This window comes from Mastigoproctus giganteus, chromosome 1 (assembly GCF_048544385.1).
Source record: "Mastigoproctus giganteus isolate SK-2022 chromosome 1, ASM4854438v1, whole genome shotgun sequence".
NCBI lineage: Eukaryota > Metazoa > Arthropoda > Arachnida > Uropygi > Thelyphonidae > Mastigoproctus > Mastigoproctus giganteus.
Window position 1 is genome coordinate 26945471 of NC_143575.1, and position 15337 is coordinate 26960807.

Genomic DNA, 15337 nt, shown 5'->3' on the forward strand with positions numbered 1-15337 from the left:
GGGAGTCATCAAAACATTCAAGGCTTACTACACAAGTCATTTGTTTGCACGTCTGAATGAAGCTATGAGACAAAATAGTGAGATATCTGTTAAATACTTTTGGAAACAATTCAAATGTTTTAGATGCCGTAAGAATCTTGGGATGAAATTCACAAAAAAAACATTGAATGGTCTCTGGAAGAAACTTTGTTCATTTTTTTCAAAAACGAGAACGAAAACAACACCAGAAACTGATCATGTCGCTCATGTGATAGAAGAAGTTGTTAATCTTGCCAGGCAATTAGATTTGGAAGTCAATGGTGATGTCAAAGAAGCTGTTGGATTCACATAGTCAGGAGCTGACAATGAATGAGCTCATAGAGATGCATGAGCAAAACGTCACTGAAGTATCCGAAACGTCAGACCCAGTTCCACCAGAAAAGCACATGACAATTGCAAGTTTGACAGAAGGTCTCAGCTCAATTGAAAAGGGCTTAAAAATTTTAGAACACAGACTCCAACGAAGAACGCGTTATAGCTACAAAGCAAGGAATAAAAAAAATTAACTTGATACAAAGAAATTCTGCATGAAAAAAGGCGCTGTGTCATCAGACGAATTTGTTAGATTTTATGAAGCCATCGACATCGAAATAACTTTTTTACGTAACTCATTTATTTTTTTAATACATATTTTGTATTAATATGTACAAATAACTGCAATTTTATTAAATATTTTTCTTCTAAACTAGTGTTTTTGTTAGTCTTTGGTCCCAATTAAACAAAATTTATATGTATTTATATGCAAAGCTGTACCCCGACTTACGCGAATTCTACTTAAGCGATTTTCGTCGGACCCACCTATCGCGTAACTTCAGGGTATTACTGTACTGCATCTGGGTAACAGTAATTCCAGAATAGCTGTTTGGTAGTAGTGAACTAAAAGCAGTGGACTATGAAAAAGAACCATGGGTTCTTTGACACAAAATCCTCTGAGTAGTGCAGAAAAGCTATGGAAATTTTCCAAAGGATGAAGAGGGGATCATCCCAATGCATAAGGAAGCAGTTAGGCCACATATGGAATACTGCATGCAGGCTTGGAAACTTCATTTTAAGAAGGATATAAATATTGTACTATACAGGGTGTTTCAAAAGTGATGGTCAATAATTTAAAGGTTAACTGTACAGATAACAATATGAAAAAAAAAAGCCTAGTAAACATGGGTCCTTAAGTGAATCATTTTCAAGATATTGCACATTTCTAGTTGGGATCACCAAGGTGAACTGTACAGAGTTGGGATCCATCACTGACTTGTTTGTTTAGGTTAGGTTATGCTCATTCTCTCCCTTTCCCCGTTCTCAATGCTCTGAGACATAGCAGGCATACTAGTACTTGTCAAACAATAGTCAACATGGAAAGAGGTTACAGCAACGAAGAGTATGCGGACATGCATTTCGTGTATGGTAAAGCCAACGGCAGTGCACTTGAGGTTGGCGCCTCCGTAGCCAGGTGGGAAGGAGCAGCAGTGCGCACGCTTCTTGATTAGACCGGGGTTCGAGCCCGTCACCACCAAATACGGAGCATGCGGAAAGGTCAGGGAATGACCACCGCACCGGAGCAATATGGCCTTAGTTGCTAATGCTCCTAAAACCCAAATAACAACAGCACTTGAGGCTGCATGTTTGTACCAAGAAGCATTTCCCTGCCGAAGGCAGCCCAACAGGCACACATTCATCAGGGTGCATCAACGCCTTAGAGAACATGGGTGCTTCGCACATGGAGTACAAGCAGGTAGGCCCAGAAGCATAACACCTGATGAAAGGGTTTTACATCCAGGACAAGGAGGGTTGCTCTGCAAGAGCATGTACTGAGTCATAGCAGTGTGTGTGGCGAATTTTACATCGCCAATTACTATATCTACCATATCCAGCGTGTACAAGGTCTCAGCAATCCCACAGTCAGTGGCAGATCTCAACAGAAAATGTGCATTATCTCGAAAGTGGTTCAGTTGCGGCCTGATGTTCACTGGGACATTTTTGCTTATTTTAGTTTGTACTTTTCACCTTTAAATTATTGGCCATCATTTTTGAAATACCCTGTATATCGTTCGGATAAGTAATGCTTTGCCCATGGAGACAACAAACTAAATGGTGCCATCTGGGTGGTGGTATCTGCCGAGAATAAGTAACGTTAGTCTTCTCCACTGGTGAAGCGTTACTTATTCGAGGTAGTACAATAACACGGCAACTCGTTGTGAAGGTGTTCACAATATGAAATATAATTAAAACAATGCCAATTTAACTACTTTGGTAGACGGTCACGTATTAAACTGATGCAATTGCACTAACCTATATGTTAGTAACACCGAGAGTTAAATTATGCATAGAAATTCTCAAAATGATACAGCAAACAGTGAGGCTGTAAATGAACAAAAGCTACATAAAACAATTTCTTCAATCTGAACACACACATCTACTACTCACTGAACTGCTTAAGATAAACATCACATTAAAATGCATCAACCAATAATACCTAATCAGTGAACTAGAGATAAACCAATGAAATTATTTGCAAAGTGGCAGGAGTGAAAAACAAGTAGTGGCACAAAAAAAATCTCTAAAAATATTGCTGTGACAAACATATTAAAGTGTGTGATTACTTTTTAAGTTTTTTATTTTATTAAATTAACTATCAGAACAAATACTCTATTTGATAAAGATTAATGAAAAAAATCATAATAGTTAGATGCTTCAACTTACTCCTGCAAGTTTAATCATACTGTACTATTACTCTACCTAACAATGCACAAATCAGATTCTTTCAGAGGAAAGAATCTGATTCTTTCCCTCCCCCTCCCCCTTTCAGAAGAAAAATAATAAATAATTTGGTTTTCCTATAATTAATTTTAAGATCAACGTTTTAAGTAAAATAAATGTGGAAATTATTCTTCTGTATTTTAGAGAGGTACAACAGAATGCATTTTAACAAATACTGGTTATTTTAAAATAATTGAGAGATATCAATGAAATTATTAATTTTTTTCAAGAAGTTTGCAGCAATGGGATGTGTGTGCATTATTCTTTTTACTAAACTTCCCATAAAAGTTTTGTACTCTGAAAAAGCTTTAAATGTTTAACTTTAATTGTTGCGGTATGAAAAATGCTTACAGAAAGAAAAAATAAATAAAACATTAGCATTACTTACCAGTTACTTTGCTTCTTTTGGATAAAGGAATGAGCATATGTTCCACTCTTTATATTCCAAATGTGAAGATTACAACTGTCTTGTGATGTTTCCATTTGTCCTAAAATTGGTAACTTGATGTAAATTTTTGCTAATTAATATAAATTATACAGTAAGACCCCCGTATCCGCGGGAGATATGTTCCAAGACCTACCATGGATGGCTGAAACCATGGATATAAGCGAACACCTGCTGACCCCATATATAACGTGATTTTCTTGTATATACATACGTATAATAAAGTTTAATTGATAAATTAAACACACAGCAAGACATTATCAACATTAAATACGGTAATAATAAAGTACAGCAGACTCTCGATTTATTCATCGGGACTGGATTAACTGGGACACTTCATGACCAAATGTTTAGTTTGATTTAGTGCGTCGCGTCAATTGTTGTGATCCGCCATACCGCAAATGGACAAATTTTGTTTTGTCATTTATGTCAGATTTTTTTTTTTTTTTTTTTAATTTATAGTAACTTTTTTTTTTTTTTTGTTTAGAAATCACGAAAATGATGGGCAAATGCAAGAGTTGTGCTTTCAAATTAATCAAAAACTTCAAAAGTTTGAAAATGGTGCATCCGTTAAATCTCTAAAGAACCATTATAATGTGGATGATCAAATCATACAACACATTGTAAAAAATGAAGAGAAGCGCTATATTGGACACGCAAGTAGTATGTGTCTTTTTTTGTGGTTACTCGGGGGTAACTGAATCAGCGGATACAGGGGCACAGCTGTATATTAATTAATAAAAATATAAATATACAATAATAAAAAAGATACAATAATAATTTTGTACAGAAAATACTTCAGTATGAATGTTACATACACACCGAATGACTGCTGATTTTGAACGTGTATTTCCGATTACCGTATTTCCCCATGTATAAGACACACCTTAATTTTGCAGCCCGAAATTTGAAAAAAAAAATGTATTACATAAAGTTATTGAACTCAAGTTTTATTCATCGTAAAATTCATACAACTCCTCATCATTGTCAAAACTCCCATCCATTAGCTTGTCCTCATCTGTGTCTGATGACTAATCACTGTCTTCATATATTGCCTCGTCCTCAGTTTCATCTATGGCATTTGAAATGCCACACTTCTTAAATGACTTGACAACGATATCAATCTTGATATTATCCCGGATCTTTTCACCCAGGTACAAACTTCTCCTATAGTTCGTTTCTTCACTCTTCCTGCTGGTGTCAAATTGTCCCCAGAAGACTTCATCCATTGGTTCCATTCATCTCTCATGGCAGCTTTGAAGGGTTTGTTAATGCTGAAATCAAGTGGTTGGAGCTGGGATGTCAAGCCTCCAGGTATGACAGAAAGTTTTGTTTTTTGCTCTGCAGCAATCTTTTGTGTTTTTTGATATGTGTGCCCTGAACTGATCAAGCAGCAATAGGGCAGGTTTGCGTAAGAGCCCACCTGGTCTCCTGCTCCAAACTTTCTCAAACCAGATCTTCATCCCATCCTGATCCATCTAACCCTTGTCATGAACGTGGACAATCACTCCTCGAGGAATGTCTTCTTTTGGCATTGTTTTGCGTTTGAAAATCAGCATAGGAGGCAGCTTGGTTCCGTCAGCACAACAAGCTAGAACAACTGTATAATGGCTCTTTTCATGTACACTTGTCTTCACACTGGCGCCTCCATAGCCAGGTGGACAGGAGCAGCAGTGCGTAGCACATGCTTCTTGATTAGACCAGGGTTCAAGCCCGTGACCACCAAAAACGGAGGATGCGAAAAGGTCAGGGAATGACCACCGCATATCCCCAGAGCAATATGGCCTTAGTTGCGATGCTCCTAAAAACCAAATAATAACAACTTGTCTTCACAGTTACAGTTTTCATCCCCTTCTTATCAACAGTTCTGTTACTTGGGACATCAAATTGAAGGGGGACTTCATCCATATTTGCAATCTGTCCCAACTCAAACTGATGTGTCTTCCAACATTGAATGACAAAACAATAAAATTCAAGTACCTTCTGCTCATAGCTTTCAGGCATCTTTTGGGCAAGTCTGGTGCATGTATGCTGTATGCATGCTTAGTCTATTCCGTTTCATGAACCTGAAGCACCAATTGTGTCCTTTGAAATCAGTAACTTCTTTTTCATCAGCAATTCTTCTTGCCTCATGTTGAACCATCTTTGTAGACACAGGAATTCCAATTGCCCTTTGCCCTTCAATCCATATCTTCAATTCCTTCTCTAAATCAGACCATTTTGCTGACTTGCCTCTCATGGCCTTCTTCTGCCGTGTCGTTTTCAGTAGGGTTTCTTCTTCCCGTAACCAGTCTCGGATTGTTTTCTCAGTTGGAGGAGGACCAAACTTACGTTCAGCAGCACGATTTCCATTCACTTTTGCAAACTGGATCACTTTTAACTTGAATTCAGCACTGTATGAAAATCTTTTCTGAGCCATTTTTGGGCAGAACGTAACCTAATATACCAGTAACAAGTGCGAAACAATGAGCGCAAAGACAACAAGCACGAAAAAGCAGGAAATGCAAGTAAAAAAAACTTGATATCATATTTTGATATCATATAAACAAAATCAAAAGAAGTGCATCCAGTTGATATAGATGAACAGTGTACTGTTGAGTCAGTCTGGTCTGTATATAAGACGCACCCAGTTTTTAGACCCCAAATTTTTCGAAAAAGGGTGCGTCTTAAAAAAAAAAAAAAAGGTAAACTGCAGCCATTATCAACCCACTGCAGGACGGAAGGCTCCTCAACGATTCACGTTCAGGGAAATGGACCATAATCTGCCACGTTGGTGCAGTGCGGGTTGGCAGATCGACTGTATTTAGCAGTCAGGGGCTTGAACCCCAGTCTACTCAAGGAGCATGTGCTACTGCACTCCTGCTCTTGACCACTGGGCTACGGAAACCTTCTTATACATGGGGAAATACGGTAATAATACTATAATACTTCATGCAACATTTCTAAAGGGATTTAACATAAGTTACGTTTCCAATTGTAAGCATTCTTATAATCTACAACTTGGCTGCTTGTTTAGCTTTGACACATGAGAGCTTGAAGGACAGGGTCGATGCCCTCGAAAGATCTAAATTGAGGGGCCCATCAAGCTCTCAGCTGCCCACATCAACCCCAGAGCTTGCACTTGGTCATCACGCAACACAGCGGCAACCCCCAAGGTAGAATGCACTTGTTCCACAGGAACTAGTAGTTGTTGGTAACTCTATTGTCAGGGAAACGGGAAACATGCTTTGTAAAAAGGATAGGTGGAACAGGACCAGGCTATGTCTGCCAGGGGCAAAGGTTGATGAGATTGTAGAGCGGATATCATCTTTTAAGGGCACAGAAGGTGATATAGTTGTACATGTTGGCACTAATGATATTAAGAGTAGGAGACCGGCAGAATTACTTAACAAGTACAGGTCACTGTTGAACAAAAGCCGAGAATTAGGGTTGAATTTGAAAGTGTCTGCAATTCTGTCCAGACACAATAGAAGGGAGTATATGATGACAGCCTTGTCGATCAATTCGGCCCTGGAAAGATTGTGCAAGGCTCAAGGATAGAATTTTTTTCAGCCTGGACTGTACTTGTTAACAGGAGAGACTGCTTCTACAGGGATGGGATACACTTAAATAGAAAGGGTGCAAGAATATTTGCTGATGCTATCGAGGCAGTGTTAGGTGGGTCAGAAAACTGATAGCTTAGGGTGGGGATAAAAGGACTAATAGTTTAACAGCAGCCGTAGGCAGAGGTGAAGGTGATTCTTGCACAACTTTTATTAGAATAAGTAGCAACCTGGAGCGAGGGGTGTTGGGGGTTTCAGGGACGGATGGCAGTCATCCTGAAATAGGTGGGAATATGGGATGTGTTAGGGGTAACTAGGAATAGGAGCATGTATACCAATGCTAGAAGTATAGTAAATAAATTTGAAGAGTTGGTCAAGACATCAAAGGCGGATATTGTTGGGATAGCAGAGACATGGTGTCACACAGATATAAGGAATGCTCAAGTGGAATTTGAGGAGTACAGGAAGGATAGACAGGATAGAAAGGGAGGAAGTGTTATGCTGTTAATTAAGAAAAACAAAATCAAAAGAAGTGCATCCAGTTGATATAGATGAACAGTGTACTGTTGAGTCAGTCTGGTGTGACATAAGCACTGTGAAAGCAAAAATAAGAGTAGGAGTGTGATATAGGCCTAATGACTTGAATGAGTACAATGAACAATTGTACAGAGAAATAGAGTGGGCTAGTAAATCGGAATGTCTTATAATGGGGGATTTTAACTTCCCAGATATTGACTGGAACTTGTGGGTTGGTCACTCACACCCTAGTCAGACTTTTTGTGGATTTATTGGATGATTGTTTTCTGCAGCAGCATGTTCGAGAGGCAACCAGAGAGAGTAATACTCTTTATCTGGTTATCAGCAGTGATCATTCGTGTATTAAGAATTTGCAGATAAAGGAACCACTAGGTGGCAGTGATCACAGTGTACTGATGTGGGATTTTACTTAAAGATATAATTACCATCATGGGTAAAGGAAAGGGTTTTTGCTTCCGTAAAGGTGAGTACAGTGGTCTCCGACAGTTTTTAAATTCTGTACAGTGGGATCAACTGACGATGTTACCAACAGTAAATTCTAAGTGGGAAGCATTCAAGGAATTAATCGTGGAAACTACTAAAAACGTTTCTTATCTATTAAGAAATATTGTTCAAGGTTTAGGCCTAAATGGTTATCTAATAAACTAATGAGACTCTTAACAGAGAAGAAAAATGCATGGGATGCATATAAATTATCAAGCGACTCAGAAGTCTATGGCAGATGTAAGCTAGTCTGTAATCAGGTCACAAAAGAGGTTGGGCAGGCGAAGGCAGATTACGAGAAATCCTTCGCAAAATATGCTAAGAAAAACAGCAAGGATTTCTTTACTTATATAAACTCTAAAAGGAAGAGGATGAATCTGATTGGTACACTTGACATCGATGGTTCGACTGTTGATGATCCTGCTCAGATAGCAAACAAACTGAATGAGTATTTTGCATCTACATTCACACATGAGGAATTATTAAGGTTTGAAAATGGCAGAAGGTTATCAAATTGTAGCAGGATACTTAATGATTTTGTAATAACTGAGAGCAAAGTGGAGGAGAAATTGTTGAAATTAAACATAAGAAAAGCACCTGGGGTGAATGGGATCTATCCAGATATATTAAAGGAGACAGCAAAGCAACTAAGCAAACCCTTAGCCATAATTATGAGAGCATCCTTGGACTCAGGGGAAGTTCCCACGGACTGGAGATGTGCAAATGTATCCCCAATTCACAAAGGTGGATCGAAGAGTGACACGAGTAATTACAGACCAGTTAGTTTAACTTCTGTTCCGGATAAAATAATGGAGTCACTCGTTAAAGATGCATTGCAGGATCATCTAGACAAGACTGCAGCAATAATTCAGACACGGCATGGGTTTGTTATGGGAAAGTCTTGTCTGACAAATTTGATAGGATATTATGATGTGGTTACAAAGGAACTGGATTTGATATCATATATTTGGATTTCAGGAAAGCTTTTGACACTGTTGCGCATGGAAGACTATTGTACAAATTGGAGCAGAATGGTATTATGGGTAAGTTGCTACAATGGATAAAAGGATGGTTAAGTGGGAGAAGACAGAGGGTGGTAATCAATGGGTGCTGCTCTTTGTGGACTAATGTTATTAGTGGAGTCCCGCAGGGTTCGGTGTTGGGTCCACTGTTGTTTTGTATATTTATCAATGATACTGATGAAGGTATATCAGGCTTAATGTCGAAGTTTGCAGATGATACAAAGGTTGGCAGGGTTGTTAATGACAGTAATGGCAGTGTGCTACTGCAACAGGATCTAGATAATTTGGGCAGATGGTCTAAGAAGTGGCAACTGAAGTTTAACCTTGACAAATGCAAAGTACTGCATATGGGTAGAAGTAAACCCAGAGAAACGTACCAACTGTGTGGTACTACACTTAAGGTGGTAGAAAATGAAAGACCTGGGAGTAATTGTGCAGTCAGATATGAAGTTTTCTGAGCAATGCAGACAGGCTGCCAGGGCAGGTCATGGGGTTTTGTCAATGATATATAGGAATTTTGGTAGCAGGGAAAAGGAGGTGATTGTCCCTCTGTATAAGGCAATGGTCAGGCCATGCCTTGAATACTGCATACAGGTCTGGAGGCCTCATTTTAGGAAGGATATAGATTTACTTGAGCGAGTACAGAGAAGGGCAAAAAGATTGGTGAGGGGAATGAAGGGATCCTCTTACCAAGAGAGGCTTAAGTTCTGCAAATTGCAGTGGCTGGAGACTAGGCACCTGCACGGTAATCTGATTGAGGTGTATAAGGCCTTGAATGTACTGAGCACGTTGAATTCTGATGGAATCCTTCCACTTGTTCAGATTATGAACCTAAAGGGGCATAAATTCAAATTAAGAAAGGACATAAATTCAAATTAAGAAAGGAATGGTGTGATTTTTTTTTTTTGGCTGATGCTGCATAAGCTCATACACTTGCTTTCTTGCATCCCATGCCACCAATACTACAACATCCGTTTACTTCTCGACACAACATTGCTAATGGGCTACCTAACGTCTGATGATGGCATCAAAAGTTCTGAAACCAGTCAGAGCAGTGCCTCAAGTTTTTAATCGGTAACAGATTCACCCAATTATTTGATTAGAAGTGATATTGGTTAGCATTAGTAGAGGCATTTGATGCAAGAAAGCAAGCTTATGCAGCATCAGCCAAAAAAAAAAAAAATAAAATAAAATAATAATAAATAAATAAATAAAAAATAACCACTTCCACTTCACCCCTCTGTTCGTTCGAAATATCTGTCCAGCTGAGCCTTAAACTTATTCAGGCTATCAACTTCCACGACAAGGGATGGAAGTCTATTCCACCAACCAACCACCCGCTGGCTAGAGGCAAATTTCCTCACTTCTATCCTACATCTGTCTTTTCTCAATTCGAATTTATGCCCTCTCAGGTGATTATTCTGAGCAAGAGGAAGAATCCCATCAGCATTGAGCATGCTCAAACCATTCAAGGCTTTATACACCTCTATCAGATCACCTCGCTGGTGCCTAGTCTCCAGACACTGTAATTTGCAAAACTTAAGCCTTTCTTCGTAAGAGCACCCCTTTGTTCCATTCACTAATCTTGTTGCCCTTCTCCGTACTCGTTCCAGCAGCTCTACATCCTTCTTGAAATGAGGCCTCCAGACGTATACAGTACTCTCTCTAGGTGTGGCCTGACCATTGCCTTATACAAGGGAATAGTCCTTATCCCTGCTAGAAAAATTCCTATATATATCATTGACAATACACCATGAGCTACTCTTGTAGACTGTCTGCACTGCTCAGAAAACTTCATATCTGCCTGCACAACCACCCCCCAAGTCCCTTTCATTCTCTACCACTGTCAGTGTAGTACCACAGAGTTGATACGTTGCTCTGGGGTTGCTGTTTCCCATATGTAGTACTTTACATTTGTCAATGTTAAACTTCATTTGCCACCTCTCAGCCCATCTGCTTCTGCTCAACCTTTCCAGATCCTGTTGCAGTAGCATAGTGTCAGCAGTGTCCTTGACAACCCTGCCAACCTTCGTATCGTCTGCAAACTTGGACATTAAGCTTGATATACCATCATCAATATCATTTATAAATACAGAAAACAATAATGGACCCAATACTGAACCCTGAGGGACTCCACTAATAACATTAGTCCACGATGAGCAGTGTCCATTGATTACCACTCTCTGTCTTCTCCCCCTCAACCACCCCTTTATCCATAGCAGCAATTTGCCTCCAATGCCGCACTGCTCCAATTTGTGCAGCAATTTTCCATGTGCAACAGTATCAAAAGCCTTTCTAAGATCCAAGTATATAATATCAAAGTTATTCCCTGCATCCAGTTCTTTTGTGACTGCATCATAGTATCCAATCAAATTGGTCAGGCAAGACTTCCCCTTAACAAAACCATGCTGTGTCTGAGCTATAACTGAAGTCATAGTTACTTTAGATTGACTACATAGACATTTGCAGTCTTTTCAAAAAGAGCATAAGTGTAAGCATGATCACCATCACTGGAGGAATCACAGCATTACTGAGAGTTGACTGCAAAAGTTAATTCAAAGAAGTTTTATATTTAAAATGTTTCAAACGGTCCCCACTTTTTAATTATACCAAGGCATTCCATTAATTATGATTCGCTGAACTCAATTACAAATTATCAAACATAAATAAAGGAAAGAGACCAATAATAATAATAAAGAAAGTTTTTATGGTACTTATTAGAAATTTCAAGGGAACTCATCGCCACACTGAAACGCAGATGCTCGTGTGGTCATATTTTCTGCAAATGAAACTAAAACTCTACAGCAAGATTGGACAATTCTTGTTGGCAACTCAAAACAGACATTATTGTTCACCTGGTATCTGTTAAATGCTAAACAAAGAATAATCATTGAGAGAATATTGGTGGGGAGAGGAACATTGGAGAATTTGCTTTTATTTACAAATTAAAAGAAAAAAAAAAAAAGCAGCATCTGTAAGATGCAAGTTCTGTCATCTGCAACCTTACAGATGGCAGAGGACTAATGTTGTTCATAAACATCACTAACCTTGCTCTTGAATAGCAATAATCGAATGATTTTCTAAACAAATTTCTTCATATAAGTTAGTGGTACATTAAAAACAGTGAATTTGTACATACAGTTCCAAGGCAAAATGTCCACCTTACCAACATTCAAGGAAATTATGAAAATGTGTTTCTTATTCAATTTTAGCAATTTTTTTTTACTTAATTACTAATACTGCAACACTATTGTTTATCTATTTTTCAAATAGATTGTTTAAAACTTTTAAAGTTAGTATTTGAGCTGCATTATGATTTAAATAGGCTTCTGGCAAGTAAAATGGGGATATCTAACCACCATTTATAGCATTGTTTCAGTGGTAAAATAGACACACAGTTCTGAAAAGTTACTTACAAAAGAACCATTATAACAAAATATTGGTGGGGAAAGGCACATGGGAGCTTTTATTTATAAAAAAAAAAAAGAAAGAAAAAAGCAATATCAGTAATACGCCATGCAAGTGACAAAAAGCTAATGTCGTTTATAAACACCACTAATCAGTGTATGTCTGCCAGAATCAAAAGCTGGTGATGTTGAAGAGCAGATATCATCTTTTAAAGGCACAAAAGAGATATTGTTATACATGGGAATAATGACATTAACAGTACAAGATCTGAAGACTTACTTAACAAGTACAGGTCAATGTTGAAAAAAGTCGCATTTTCGGTTAAATTTGAAACAGTCTGCAATTCTGCCCAGACAGGGCAGGAGGAAGTATATGATGACAGCCTTTTTTAAATCAATTTAGCCCTGGAGAGATTTTTCAAGGGTTATTGCATAGAATTTTTCTGAGCAAGTCTACGCTTGTTAACAGGAGAGAGTGCTTCTACAGGGAGGGAATACACTTAAATAGAAAGGCTGTAAGAATATTTACCGATGCCATTGAGGCAGTGTTGGGTGGTTTGGAAAACTGCTAGCTTGAGGGGGGGGGATACCCAGAATAATAGATTAACAGTAGCCGGAGACAGAGGTGAAAGTGATTCTTACACTGCTTCTATTAGAATGAGAAGCACCCTGGAAAGCAAGGTGCTGGGAATTCCAAGGACTGTTGGGAGTCATCGTGGAACAAGTAAATACATGGACTGTGCTAGGGTAACTAAGAGTAAGAATAGTGTGTGTATCCGTGCATGTACACCAATGCTAGGAGTATAGTAAATAAATTTGATGAATCTGAAATGCTGGTACATCAAAGGCAGATATAGTTCGAATATCAAATATATGGTGTCACACAGATACACTGATGAGGCAAAACATTATGACCAGCAAGTCGTTATGCAAATCGAAGCAACTGCAGATGAACTATGGCACATGCGCAGGTCGGGACACGGTATAAAAAACACCTGATAATGAGCTCCAATAATCAGTGTTACTCTTGTTCTTCAGATGGGAAAGGCAGCTGACTTAAGTGAGTTTGACAAAGGCCAAATTGTAATTGCCAGAAGACTGAGTCAGAGCATATCTAAAATGGCATTGCTGGTGGGGTGCTCACAGTCAGCTGTGGTTAGTACCTACCAAAAGTGGTCCAAAGAGGGAAAACCCACAAATCGACGGTGAGGTGTTGGACGACCATAGCTCATTGATGCTAGAGGTAAGCGAAGACTCTCCCAGATGGTACGTGGCAACAAAAGAGCGACTGTGGTGCAACTAGCTGATAATTGGAATGCTGGTGACGGGAGTAATGTGCCACAACACAGAGTACATCGAACCCGGCTGAAAATGGGGCTGCATAGCCGCAGGCCACTCCGAGCGCCCATGCTAACCACGGTTCACCAGCAACACTGCCTATAATGTACATGCGAGCATTGAAATTGGATCCTGAGTGATTGAAAGAAGGTTGTCTGGTCCGATGAATTACATTTTGTGTTCCACAATGTGGACAGCCGGGTATGTGAGCGTCATTTAGCTGGGAAAGTGATGGTGCCTGGATACTCCATGGCACAAAAACAACCCGGTGGCAGCAGTGTCATGCTTTGGGCGATGTTCTGCTGGGATACCCTAGGTCCAGTCATCCACGTGCCGGGTACTCTGACATCTAACACCTACCAAAACATCACTGCTGACCTGGTACACCTTTTCATGGCAATGGTCCTCCTCTGGCGGTGCCATCTTTCAGTAGGATAATGCACCATGCCACACCGCCCAGATTGTATGAGACTGGTTCGCAGAACATGAGGAAGACTTTCAGTTATTGCCCTGGCCTCCAAATTCCCAGACATCAATCCCATCGAGCATGTGTGGTTTCTGTTCGAACAGCAACTCCGATCTGCAGCATCTCAGCCACGGACCTTACAGGAGTTAGAGGATCTGCTGGTTGTGTGTTGGTACCAGATACCACACGACACATTTAGAAATCTTGTAGCGTCCATGCCTAGCCGGGTACGAGCTGTTTTGGCTGCACGTCATAATATTTTGGCTCATCGGTGTATAAGGAATGCAGAATTGGAATTTGGGGAATACAATGTGTACAGAAAGGAAAATCAGGATATGAAGGGTTTATGCTTTTGGAAAGGTGACAACAGGAATCTCAAAGATTTTTTGAATTCTATACAGTTGGACCAACTGATTATGTTACCAACAGCAAATTCTGAATCGGAATCATTCAAGGAATTAATCTTGGAAGCCATTAGTTTTGCCATACCACCTAAGAAATACTACTCAAGGTTTTGACCTAAATGGATGTCAGATGAACTAATGAGACAGTGGCAGAGAAGAAAAATGCATGGGATGCATATCAAGTATCGGGTAACAAAGAAGCATATGATAGGTATAAGCTAGTCTGTAATCAAGTCACAAAGGAGGTTAGGCAAGCTAAGGCAGATTACGAGAAATCTTTGGCAAAGGATGCAAAGAAAAACAGCAAAGACTTCTTTACTTATGTAAATTCTAGAAGGAAGGGATGAATCAGATTGGTCCATTTGATATTGATGATCCTGCTCAGGTAGCTGACAAACTGAATGAATATTTTTCATCTGCATCACACATCAGGAATTCTGTAAGAAAGTAAAGATCAGAAGTTTATCAAACTCTAACAGAGAGCTAAATGATTTTTTATTAACTGAGAGGAAAGTGGAAGAAAAACTGTTGAAGTTAAACAAAAGAAAGGCACCTCGGGTGAATAGGATCTATCCAGTTATATTAAAGGAGGCAACAAAGGAAGTAAGCAAACCCTTAGTCATCACTATGAGAGCATCCTTGGACTCAGAGGAGATCCCCCATGGACTGGAGATCCGCAAATGTATCCACAATTCACACAGGGGAATCAAAGGTGACACAAGCAATTAGACTGTTAGTTTAACTTATATTTGGTGAAAATAATGGAGTCACTGGTTAAAGAAGCATTGCAGGATCATCTAGACAAGGCTGCAGTTATTTTATTCACAGCCTGGGTTTGTTAATTGTAAGTCTTGTCTGACCAATTTGATTGGATACTATGATGTGGTCACAAAGGAATTG

General features: G+C 39.2%; 1 protein-coding gene across 1 annotated transcript in view; it reads right to left on the reverse strand.

The window, feature by feature from the left end:
• Positions 1-15337, reverse strand: part of eIF2A (eukaryotic translation initiation factor 2A) — a 197525-nt gene that overhangs the window by 134232 nt on the left and 47956 nt on the right. Inside the window, exon 5 of the mRNA XM_090372166.1 lies at positions 3182-3281. Within this exon, the coding sequence (XP_090228292.1) occupies positions 3182-3281 (100 nt within the window). The remainder of the gene's footprint in view (positions 1-3181; positions 3282-15337) is intronic.